Here is a 13,551-nt window from a genome sequence, read left to right on the forward strand (position 1 = left end):
ACAGAATGAAGACCGTGTGTATCTTCCCCTTGCATGGACACAGGTGTTCGGGTGTTGGTGCTGTCAGGGGACAAATTTTTTTTTTATTAGAAAACAGCTTAGGGGCCAAGTGCAGTCTGGTGCAGGACTGCCTAGAAGCTGAGATGGAGCCTGAGCAGAATCATTTTTGCTGTCAGACCTTCCAGCTCATGTTATGCTCACTACCTACTTTATTCCCCCTTAAGGTTGATAGAATAGAACAGAGTTCACTTTTATGTAGTACATCTGAGATTTGAAGTTTCTGAGTAATAATCACCTATATGGACAGAAGTTTACATGACATTCCCGTTCTATAGTACATTGCAGAGTAATATGACTACACAATATTATCAAAGATATAAACATAGTAGTTTTATTTTGGCACTTTTACACCACATGATATTATAGAAACAAAGAAAATGTTGAAGCAATCCATTAAATGAGGAAGCAGCTTACAAATTTACAAATGTTTATTTTATGTACTGATAACTCATTTGGTATAAACGCATGTACAATCTATTAAGATATGGAAGGGTACTTGGATGAAATACGTAAAATATTTCTTTTCTACTTCATATGTTGAAAATTTCCTCCAACTATTTTCCAGTTTTATAATCAACATATAATTATATGCATTTTAAATATTGTTTATTTTTCCTTGTTTTTTTTTTTTTTTTTTTTGAAAATTAACTCATGCTTCTATTTTGGCTAATTGTGTTGCCCTATCATAGGAAAATCTCCTCATATTAGTTTCTGAAACTTCTTAACAGTCTCCCACAATGCATCCTTTCTAAAAATACTATTTTTATCTTTCATCAAGCTTCTTTGTCCTGCAAATTTGTCTTTTTTTAAGGTATTGGAGGGCAACTCTCAGAGTTCCAAAATAAGTCACTGGCCAAACATGAATGAACAAAAGCTCAATGCTCCTTTGATGCCTGTGCCCTGCCCTGGAGCAGGTGGCCCACCCCACCCTTGTGAGCTCCTTAGGGTCAGCCATGGCTGCCGCTTTACCCAGGCTCTCAAAAAAAGTTACAACTTTTGAATGAATAAAGGTTCAGAGGCATGTGGGATTAGATGTATTCTAATGAACATAATCCAAAATAAAATTTGATTTAAGGAATTGGCCTTGAAAAATATCACTGCCACTATTGGGAAGGTTGTCTGTCTTCATTTGGAATTTCATATGGAAACACTCAAGCACTTGCAGGAGTGTTGTGGTATTTTTGAGATAATTTGGATACAACTTTTGCACATGTGTTGATACTACATGTGCTGAGTTCATGTTAACCAATAAAAATAATCATGTTAATAAATTAAAAATAATGGAGAGATAATGGAGAAAAAATATCCCAGGTAGAGTTTTGTATGAGAATTGGTTTTTAGAGTTTGTATAGAACTAAGGAAAATTCCAAGAAAAGAAAGAGAAAAATTCCAATTAAGCAGTGGTCAAATTAGTTGGAACACACATGTATCAAAGGACATACAAGTGCTCAGTAATTACATGAAAACGCTCAATATCTTAAGTCGTTAGGAAGAGTCAAGGAAAAGCCATGTTGCAATGTGAGGCCGTCAGAAGGGCTCCCACCAGGGACATAGGAAGCCACTCATGCTGGTGGTTCTGGGTGGGCAGAAGACTTTCCTACAAACCGGAGAGAGCCTAAATGGGTGCAGCCACTCTGGCAATCAGCACGGAGATCTCTAAAAAGAAACCGTGGTGCAGTTTGTCCCACCAATGTCACTCCTCAGTATATTTTTTAAGAATTCAAGCTGCACACTACAGTGACATCAGCATCTACACTGATAGTGGTGGAACAGCAGCTAAGCTGTGGGAACAGCCGATACGCTGTCCAAAATGAATGAGAGAAGAAAATGCTGTCAGGAGTGCAATGGGAGCTTTCATCCCCAAAAGTGCTAAGTCCCGTCATTTGCCCAAAAATAACTGATTGCAAGAAAATCATGTATAGCAAGACAACAGATACTTTAAGGAACGTGAAATAGCCCGTGTGCTTTCTCACACATGGAGTCTGAAATTAGAGAGAAAATGGAGGACATGGAAAATAATAATAATAAAAAAAGACAACCTACACAGAGAAATGGGATCCAAGGGAGAGGGGCTCATGGTAATTGTATGTGAAATGATTGAAGGGTATTGACGCACGTAGTCCCACGTGATAGGCGCAGGCACCGTGCCAGGAAGTTTTCACAGTCACTGAGAAAAAGCCTAAAACTTAAGTCACTACTCAAGAAACATTTTTGTATTTCAATAATTCCAAAATAATGAAAATTAAGTTTAAACTAAGAGAAATTTTTAACATTGGCATTTGTAGCAAATTGTTGATTTTACTGATTCCCTTCCCATTACTTAGATCTTGTATAAAAGGCTTTGTGGCCAGTGAGTGTGGCTGTCAGGAATTGATCTGCTGACCAAGGTAGATGGTGACCCCGTCAGAGAGAAGATTTTCCTCAGAGTCCAGAATGAGATTTTGCTTCTTCCAGATGACGCAGACTCCGCTCTTCCTCTGGCCACTCTGGGAAGGAAGCAACCACCTGTCATCCCAAAGCACAGGTGTGCAGTTTTCTCACCACTCCCTACCCAGCTCTGTATAAACCACACTATGTTAACAGAATCTGTAAAACTTCTTCATGTACACACGAGAGTGACATCACACAAAATAAGTGGTTGCTTCTTTTTTTCTTTCTTCATTTCAGAACCAAATATCTTTATGATTAATGATATGTGTTTGGACTCTTTATAGAGATCTAAAAAAACTAACACATCCATATATTGCCCTATTCTCAACTATATCCACACTTTATTTTTCAAGCATTATACACATTTTAAATTCACTTATACTTTGATGTTATGTAAAAAATTATTTTTAAAGATAATACAAAAGTGATAGATAAGAAATTTGAAATGATATATAATTTCAAAAAAAGACAATACATATTCATCAGTGCTTCTTGTATTACATATTGTTATCTTCAGTGCAGCTGCTCAGATTACCAGGTAGATGTATCATTTTTCTAATTAAATAAATAGCTGTGTTTCTATTAATGAGTAAATAATCAGTGCTTCAGAAAAGATCAGGCTTAACACACATACTTGATAATTAGCTAATAAATATGCTTTCAACTGTAAACATTAAGGTTTATATTAAATGACTCCACTGAAAAGACTTTCTATGGATTTGCTAAATGTTAAGTATGTTAAATAATTAACTGAAACTTATTTATTCTATTGATCTTTTACATTTTGAAATTGTACAGCATTAAGACATTCACATACAGAGTAAGTAGGAATAGTCCTTTGGTAGAATTCCAAAGAAAATTTAAATTTTTACACTGTTTGCGATTTTAAAACATCATAGTTTCAAAATGTAATTTCCAATACTTTACTTACCACTTACAAATGAGATTCTAGCAACCACTCCAGAATATTTCAGTTTGTTGCTAACTCAAAATTTCCGAGTCATACTAGTAAAGAAAATTGCTTTTTGTACTAAAATTTTCCTGAAAGCTTTCTTTACATCTTGATTTCTCAGGGTGTATATGAGAGGGTTCACCAGTGGGGTGACCACACAGTAGAACACAGAGACCACTTTACCAATGGTGAAGTTGTACTTGGCTGGAGGGCGGACATAGGCAAAGATAATGGTGCCATAGTAGATGGTGACCACAGTGAGGTGCGAGGCACAGGTGGAGAAGGCTTTCTTCCGAGCCTCTCGGGAGGACAGCCTGACAACTGTGGCCACAATATTGCCATAAGAGGAGATGGTGAGGAGGAAAGAACTTAGGATCACAACTGAGCTGCATGTGTAACCCAAGGCTTCTACCATGAAAGTGTCTGAGCAGGAAAGCTTGAAAATAGGGTCCGAGTCACAGAAGAAATGGTTGATCTTCTGGGGACCACAGAAGTATAGGTGAGAGATGAGTATTGTGGGTAGGAAAGGAGCAATGAATCCCCCAGTCCAGCACCCAGCTGTAAACTTCAGGCAGATCTGAGAATTCATGAGCAGTGAGTAGTGCAGAGGGCTGCATATGGCCACGTACCGATCGTAGGCCATCGCCGCGAGCAGGATGCACTCTGTGGCTCCCATGGAGAAGAAGAAGTAGTATTGGGTAATGCATCCTGGAACAGAGATGGTGACAACTTTGGAGAGGCAGGTGGCCAGCAACTTAGGCACGGTGGCCGTGGTGTACCAGACCTCCAGGAAAGACAGATTCCCTAGGAAGATGTACATGGGTGTCTGGAGAGTGGAGTCCATGAGCACAAGGAAGATGATGAGGGAGTTTCCCATGAGGGAGAGCAGGTAGATGGAGAGGAAGGCCACAAAGAGAGTGAGCCGCAGGGAGGGAGAGCCAGGGAATCCCAGGAAAATGAACTCTGTCACTGTGGTGGTTCGGTTTGCTTCGTCCATACCTCATGTTCTCTGATCCAGATGAGCCCAATGGCACTAGATGATAGTAGAAGTCCAAGCAATTAGAAGTGGAAAGTTTTTATCCTTTCATTTAATGACAAACAGTCAAATTCCTTTTTTCTCATTGCAAGGACGATACCTGAGACCCAAAGTTAAAGAAGGAAAGTTTATTTATCTGTCTGTGGAGGTTTCAGTCCATATTCGGCTGGCTCCAAGGCAGGTGGCACATGTCAGAGGGCAGCCGGTCATGATGGCAAAAGAGCAGAAAAACAGCAAGAACAAAATGAGGAAGAGCATTGGCCACAGCAGTGTGAACAGCAGCCTGAACCTGTGGCAGAGCCTTTTTCTGTTCTGGGCCTCACTCAAAATTAGCAACTTTTCAAGTCACTATAAGACACCTAAGTGAGGAATATGTTGTCTTCAAAATCCAAATAGGCCCAGCAGCTCTGTGCCTGCCTTTGGTACTAGGGGAAGTCAGATGCAGCAACGTGTCTTTTACCTTAGAAGGAGCATCTCTGCGTGCTGCTCACTACCAGTCTCTAGAAACTTCACTGAGGTCTAAGCATGCCAAGTAATGACCGTCAAAATCCTAGCTGACATTTGCATGGATCATTTCTTTTGATTTTTTACAATAATTTTCCAATATATGTATTCTAATGATCTACCTTTTACACATATGAAATTAAGTATTTTTTCCTTCCTTACCTCAATTTTTTTTGTGGTATGGGTTTGAACTCAGCCACGTTGGCTTTGAAGGCCAAGCTAACAATGCTCTTATGGGTATATGTGGGCCTGGTGGTGCCCAGTCCCTGGGGAATCCACATCCTAATGTCCTAAAGGAGAGACTGTGGATTACAACTTGCTGAATTCAATTAGCTCAGGTAGCACAAGATGTCTTCTCATTGCTGTTACAGAGTTCTACACAGCGTGTGTACTTTGCACAAACACAAAGTGTTTAAATTTTTTTTCACTTGTCTTTCCCCCCCCTCTAGCAATTATGCAAAGAAAATAAGATCAGAGAGCTCCTTGGCAAGAATAGCTATGATTTCACCAGCCTGGGGCCTTGGAGAGCTGCTCTCCTCCTTGGGACACACATGGGTCCCTGGAGGACATCCCTTTGTGAGGGTCAGAATGCTCTCCCCTCAGACCAACAAAGGAGCACAGGGAGCCTTGGGACTGCTGCCAAGGAATGGAGGGCAGTGCATGCTGCAAGGTGTCATGGCTGCCACTGTCCAGGATGTTCACTATTTAACACAGTGCTGTGGGAAACAGAAGGGGCCAATAATTAAGTTTGAAAATATGCACCATCTTTAGTCATTAGAAAAATGATAATCAAAATTAGATCTAGATTCTTTTTCACCCCAGTAAAAACAGGTGACATCAATAAGCCATAAATATTAGTTAAGATGAAGACAGAAGGGAAAATGTCCTCTCTTGCTGCTAAGAATGTAAACTGATTAAATATTATGGAAAACAGCAGGAAAGCTCCTGAAAAACCTAAAATCAGAAATACCATATGACTGAGATACACCACTCAATTGTTTCACCCAAAGGAAACAAGCCAGCATACCTCAGGGGCCCTCTCGCATGAGCATGCGCAGTGTGGCATGATTCCCAGGCTCAGCCTGTCTGCCCATCAGCCCACAGCCCACAGTGGGGGGAGATATATATAAATTATAGTATAAATAGCATATATAGTATATATACATATAAAATTATACGTACATACCCAAAAGAAAAGCTAAAATTATTTTATGTAGGATAATGTGTGCATATGTAGATCTTCTCATTAAGCAAAGTAAACTCGGTTATGCAAAGAAAATATAGATTTTTCATAATGTTTTGTGTCCACACAATGAAATGAATGCAGAAGTAGCAAATGAAATAAATCAATAGATGATAGATTTGATTACTCTACATCATATGCAGCTGAAAAGATTCCACACTGATGGGCCGCCCAAATAGGGCAACAGATTAAGGTGCCTGCTTCAGCAGATGCAGGGCTGGGAGTGGGATCCCCCGGCCTGTGGTGAGGGCCCCGCCGTGGGCATGCTGAGAGGGCAGCTGAGACTGGGCGTGGTGGCGCACACTGTAATCCCAGCACTTGGGAGGCTGTAAACAGGAGGGTCACTATGAGTCCGATCTACACAGTGATACCCCGTACACCCTGTATATCCTATCCTAAATATATATAAAAAAATCACATTGAAACCTAAAATAGTTATAAATCTAGTGTTCACAATTGATGTATATTTAGAAAGCTTTTGAAAGAGATATCTAATGAAATCTAGCATTATACATCAAGGAAGTAATGACTTAAAAAAATACTCAAAATTAATAAAATGAAGTAACATCCAAAATAATCAGAATATAATTTAGTGAAACAAGTACTAAAATAAACCTTGCTGTTTTGAAATTATAACAATTCACACTTTTGGGCTAGTGAGATGTCTCAGTAGACTAAGCACCAGCTTAGGCAAGCACGTGGACGGTGGCTCGATCCCAGCACTACATGCCACATTGGCACCACCCCCAGCCACACGGAGCGGACCACCTAGACCAGGCGTGGCACACACCTGTAATTGCAGCACCAGGGAAACTGAAAACAAGAGAATCACTACAAATCCAAGCTGCATAGTGAGACCTGTACCTACTAAATAATAACTGTCATAATAAAAATAATAACAATTTGACAAGTTTGGTAGGGGAGGAAAACTCAGGCAAAATCAGAGATGAAGAATTAGGAACTATAATTTAGATTGCATAATACAAAGAATCAAATGATGAAGTATGAAAAATACAGTTTTAACATTTAAAACTTAAAAATTAGTAAATTTAAAAACCTAACAGAGTTATAAAAAAAAAAAGAAAAAGAGCACAGAGCCTAGACAACCCAATATAATGAAACATGATGAAATCAATATTTAAGATGACTCATGAAAGTCTGTCTCAATTGTTCTCAAAGATTTCAAGATATTTAGAAAGAGGGAATACGTCCTCACATATCCTATGACCTGAAAACCCCTGACATCACAGACAGAACCTAGTGACAGCTGATGCAAACATTCTTAACACACTAGTAGGAAACCAAGCAGCAGCATAGTAAAATGGTAGAGAGAACTGGCTGAACATGAGGGCCCAAGTCCTGAGTAATAATGTGTCTTTTCTGACTTCTTGATCTCATATGCCAGGTTGGATATTAGACAAAGCATACCTGAAATATCAAGGCATATAAACATAATTACTAAGCCTGTTAGAGTGAGAATTATTTCCAGAGATAGTAGATGTACACAAATAAATAAATTTGATGTTTTAGTTTAAAATAATTAAAAACTGATGTGATATTTCAATAAATGCCAGTAAGTTTTTGTTAAAAGTCAGCTTCCTGTTGATTCTTTATTCTAAAATTCATTTTAAAAGAGAAAAAGATTAGGGCTGGGGAGATGGTTCAGTGGAATAAGCGCTTCCCTGGTAAGTGCAACATCCTGAGTTTAATCCCCGATTCCATAAAAAAAAAAGTAACAGGCAAGTAGCAATGGTTAAGACATTGTGTAATGCTATCTTTAAATTAATTACTCATAGTACAAGGTGCAGGCATTTAATTGCCCAAAAATATTAGCACAAAGCTTTCATTTTAGAGCTATTAGTGGGGGCCAGAGAGGTAGCTCAGTAAAATAAGCACTTGCTTGGCAACTGCCAGGACCTGAGTTCACTCCCTGGTTCCACAAAAAACAAAAGCCAAAAAACCAAAAAATAGAGCTGTTAGTGTTGTCGATTCTCAAAGTATTTCCCATGTAGTTTGTTTTATGGTCAAGAACTCTCTGCCCACCTGTAGTATTCAAAATTTCCACCTACTTTCTCTTCCAGTAGATTTAACGTTTCCATTATAATGTTTAGATGTTTAATCCATTTTGACTTTAGTTTAGTGCATGGTGATAGACATGGATGTAGTTTTACTTTTCAGCATGTAGAAAGCCAGTCTAGCACCATTTATTAAGAGGTTATCTTTCTGACAATGAACATTTTTGGCCTCTTTGTCAAAGAGAAGCTAAGTGTGTTTGTAGATGTGTCTGCATCTTTTAATCTGTTCCATGGATTCTCTGGTCTTTTTTTTTTTTTTTTTTTTTTGGCCAATGCTATGCTGCTTTGTCACAGTAACTTTGTACTGCAATTTCAAGTCAGGGATTGTAATGCCTCCTGCCTCTCCTTTGTTGGCCAGAATTGCTTTTTCTATTCTGGGTCTTTTCTGATTCCAAATGAATTTTAGGAATATTTTCTCTAGATCTGTGAGGGGTGCTGGTGATATTTTGATAGAAATTGCACTAAATCTGTATAACAATTTTAGGAGTATGCTCATTTTCAAAATAATCATTCTTCCTATCCAGGAATAAGGAATGTCTTTCCATTTTTTAAAAATCCTCATTGATCTCTTTTTCAGAGTATTTTAATTTTCACTGAATAGAGCTTTTACTTCCTTTGTTAGATTAATTCCTATGTATTTAAATTTTGTGGTGCTATTTTAAAGTCTATTGAGGGTCCAATTTCTCTTCCAGTGAGTTTGTTGTTTGTGTTGACTTTGTAATCCACCAGGCTGCTGAGTTTGTTTATTGATTCTTGGAGCTTCTCGCTGAAGTGTTTTGTGTCTTCTATGTTGTATCTTATCATGTTTTCTGTGAGTAACGATAGTTTAAATTCTTCCTTTCCTATTCTTATTTCTTTTGTTTCTCTTTTGTCTAATGGCTCTGGCTAGCATTTTCAGAACTATATAGAATAAGAGTAGTGACAATAGGCATCCTATTATACCTGATTTCAGAGTAAAAGCTTTTAGTTTTTCTGCATTTAGAATTTGTTGGCTCTTGGTTTGTCATTGATGGCTTTTATCAGATTGAGGTAAAGGCCAGCTGTTCCAATTTTCAGTAGGGTTTTTCTAAGAATGAGTGTTGGACTCTTTCAAAAGCTTTTTCTGGGGCCATCCAGATAGCTCAGGGGATTAAATAGCCTACTTAGGCATACACAGGGACCAGGGTTCAATCCCTGGTGCGCCATGCTGGCCCCGCCCCGGTGCATGGTGAGACGGCGATTGAGACTGGGTGTTGTCTTGTGCACCTGTAATCTCAGTGCTTGGGAGGCTGAAAACAGAAAGATCACTACAAGTATGATCTGTGTAGTGAGACCCTGTACTAAATACATAAGAAAAGCTTTTTCTGTGTCTATTGGGATAATTACATGGATTTTGGTTTTGGCTCTCGTGATATGGTGTAGTACATTTATAGATTTGCATGTGTGAAACCATCCCTGAATTCCTGGGCTGAATCCAATTTTGTCATGCAATACACCTTCCCCATGATTTGCTGCATTTTCTTTGATAGTATTTTATTGAAGATTTGTGCATCTATGTTTATGGGGAAGATTGGCCTATAGTTCTGTCTTTTGTTGGGCATTTCCGAGGCTTTGTTTCAGTGTAATACTTGCCTACAGAATTTCAATTATGGAGTATTGATTACTTTCCAAATTCATTTTAGAGTTTTAAAAGTATCAGGATTATATATTCTCTAAATTGCATATAAAATTCAGCCGTGACTCCATCAGGATGTTGCCTTTTCTTTGCCGGTAAGTTTTTTTTTTTTTAAATTACACTTTCAATGTCATTGACTGATGTTATGTTATTCAGAGTTTTTAATATCTTCTTGTTTCATTTTTGGTTATTTTTAACCTATCTAGAACTCTCTCCCTTTCTTCTTGGGTTTTGTCTTGCTAAAGTAAAGATTTTCAAGGTAGGATTTGATGATGTGAATTTCCACATAAACTGTAGTGTTCTCAGTCTTTTCATTCATTAAGAAATTTGAGTTTTTTCTCTCCCATCTTTAGTTAGGTTTCTGCATTTCAGAAGAAATATCCAATGGAATAAAAAGATAATCTCAATATTTGGAAAATGTCTTAAGTAACAGTCACTTAGACAAGGGACTTTTATCTAGAATATATAATGAACTAAAAAAAATCAGACCCCCAAAATTCAAAGACTCAATCCAAAAATGGGCATCTGGGATGAGCATATACTTCTTAGAAGAAGAAATAAAAATGGCAAACAAATACATGAAAAAACATTTCCTGTAACACTTGTCATTTGATAAATGCAAATTAAAAAACACTGAGATACCATTTCACTCCAGAAAGAGTGGCTATCATAAAGAAATCAACTAATAACAAATGCTGGAGAAGCTTTGGGGCAAAAGAAATCCTTCTCCCTGTTAGTGGTAGTGTAGACTTGTAAAACCACTATGGAAATCAGTGTGAAGCCTCCTCAAAAATCTATGGTTAGGGGACCAGTGAAATGGCTCAGAGGACTAAAGTGAATGTTTAGGCAAGGTTAAGTAAGTGCAGAGATCCCTGGCACCACGTGCTGCACCAGCACTTCCCCCATAGTGGGCTGAACTATCCAGAGTCCAGGTGTAGTGCTGCAAACCTGTAATCCCAGTGAGGGGGAGGCTGCAAGAAGAAAGATCACCACAAGTCCAAGATGTATAGTGAGAACCTGCAACAACTAACTACATTTTTTTAAAGTCTATGATGAGAGGGCTGGGAGCATAGTTCAGTGGCACAGAATGTAGCTGGCAATGTTCATTTCCTACTTTCCACAGAAAACAAGACAAACAAACAAAAAACAACTATGGTTAGATGTCCCATTCATCCCATTCAACCAAGGTACTCCTCTCTGGGTATCTTTCAAGAAGAACTGAATACATCATACTACAGTGACATACGTGCACCTAAGTTTATAGCAGTACAATTTGTTACAGCTAAATCTTGGAAAGAACCAAATGTCCATCAATTGAGAAATGGATAAAAAGACATGGAATGTTTATATGATAGATTATTTCTAAGCTATAAAGAATTATAAACTTGGGGCTTTTATACATAAATGAATGCAACTAACTAGAAGCCATAATTATGAATGATATAAATCAGATCTTCAAGTGTAAACACTGCATTATCTCTTTAAGATAAGACCTAAAGAATAAATAAAATCTGAAAGATCTAAAAGATATAGTAGAAAGGACAGAAACTGAACATAAATAATGAACAATTGATATGCAGGAAAGGAAAAAAGACAGGGAATAGAAAGAGCAAAATGTCATGCAATTATATACACAGAATACCTGAGATGATTGTTTTACTAATTTCTGTCAGTTTTCTGAGGGTAGTAGTTAATGTTTAAAATATTTACTTTAGGGGCGGGGGAGATGGCTCAGTGGAATAAACACTTCCCTGGCAAGCAGAAGGGCTTGAGTTCAATCCCTGGGTCTGCCAAAGGAAAAAAGAAAAAGAATTACTTTGACTAATTTTATGTGCTAATAGCTATAATCTTCAACTTCATTGAAGACAGAAATTCGCAATTAAACCAGTATTGTTGAGTGCCTTTTACTTTGTTTTTCTAAATTTGTATCCTTTCTAATATCCTGTATATTATTTTTATAATCTCATTAAATTAAAAGATTAAAAGGATGAGAAAAATTAAGGTTTATTGAAAGAAGGACAATGTTTAGTTGTTCACTCTTGCGTGTATATATCTGATAATCTGAGCAACAAATTTGATGATGATAGTATGCAATATAAAATCAGTGTTAATTTTCTATTATTGTTTTGAAATTCTGTTCCATTTTTACTGTTTTATGTTGCTTTATTTTAATATTTGTCTTTATACTTAGCATTTGTTTTTAGGTTTATTGCTTTTTAAATTTAAAGAAAAATATCAGCTTCCTTTTATAAATAGAAAACACCCATTCAGTACATTACAGAAGGCACAAGGTGAGCAAAATTAATGCAAAGAAGAACCGTGTGTATCTGGCCCTATCACAGCTTACATGATACTGCAGGGAAAAATAAAAATGTTTTTTCAAAGATAAGAGATTAGAAAACCATGTTCTTTGTCTACTTTCATTCATCCTCGTACTGGAAAAGCTAGTAAGGACAATGGGCAAGCCGAAGGAAGGAGAGCATAGAAAACGGGAAGGAGGAAGTCCACTGCTGGCTGTGTGTGCAGACAACACTTGCCTCAGCTGGAAATAAGAGCAAACGTTATGACTCTTCCCTCGGTCTCTGCAGGTCGGCGCCTCTGCGACATGCCAGCTGGTTTAGGAGCAGGAAAAGGAGACACAAAGAACCCAGCTTTCTGTTCCACTCTTGAAGCTGAGCTATTCCACCAATTATTCTCTACTATTTAGAGATTTTCTAGTAGGTACTAAGCTTCTGGATTTTTTTTTCAGAAGTAGGGATTGAACTCAGGCCCTTGTGCTTTCCGGGGAAGCGCTTATTCCACTGAGCCATCTCCCCGGCAGCTTCTGCTTTCTTTGGATAACATTTTTCATCAAATTTGCAATGCTCGCGCTCATGAGCCCATCGTTTGTGCCTGATCTCCCTGCCGTTCTTCCTCAGCCCTTCAGTCAAGTTCCCACTGTGGGCTTGTGGTGCTGCTCACATCTCTCAGGCTCTCCTCACTTTTGCTCTCTTCACTTCAGAATAAAAACTTCGGAAGGACCTGCGTGCAGCTGCAGGGATTTCTTCTGTCCTCTAAGTGGAGCCATTGGCTCAGCTCGTAGATTTCTGTTTTATGATGTGAAGTTAAATAGTTAGCATGGGGTTCAGTTTAATAGCTTCTTCATTCTGCCAAATATGTTATCTTAAAATGTTTTAGTAAATGAATGATAGCTTTTGGAAATTTTCAATATCTAAATCCAACTTACAAATCTATGAAAGGCAGTCTCTATTCAGTGCTTTATTTTCTAGAGTTTGCATCCTACATTTACTGTATTTTACATATTAAATTTTATGAATTTAAAGCATGGTATTTTACATAGTATGCTGTTTGAATTTGAGATACTTTTTAAAAAATTTTTTATTAATTTTATTGATAAACAGATAGCAACGAGAGTTTCAAATCAAATCGCTAGGACAGTTTCAATAACCCACACACTGCATACATTCTTCTTAGTGCTTAATTGCTGTACAAGATGTGGACTTGAGATCCTATTTACAAACACCATTAGAACAAATCATTCTATTCATTAAGAGAATGTAACTATATATCTATCCTAACCACTTTGAATACACAGAT

General features: G+C 37.7%; 1 protein-coding gene across 1 annotated transcript; it reads right to left on the minus strand.

The window, feature by feature from the left end:
• Positions 1-3,476: 3,476 nt before the first annotated feature.
• On the minus strand, positions 3,477-4,439 carry LOC101592167 (olfactory receptor 6F1-like). Its single transcript, XM_004648298.1, has one exon. The coding sequence runs from the start codon at positions 4,437-4,439 to the stop codon at positions 3,477-3,479; it is 963 nt and encodes a 320-aa protein (XP_004648355.1).
• Positions 4,440-13,551: the final 9,112 nt, after the last annotated feature.

The sequence above is a fragment of the Octodon degus genome, unplaced genomic scaffold (genome assembly GCF_000260255.1).
Source record: "Octodon degus isolate 3935 unplaced genomic scaffold, OctDeg1.0 scaffold00380, whole genome shotgun sequence".
NCBI lineage: Eukaryota > Metazoa > Chordata > Mammalia > Rodentia > Octodontidae > Octodon > Octodon degus.

Coding starts and splice junctions, on each gene's coding strand:
- LOC101592167 (XM_004648298.1), bottom strand. CDS start 4,439: ATGGACGAAGCAAACCGAACCACCACAGTGACAGAGTTCATTTTCCTG.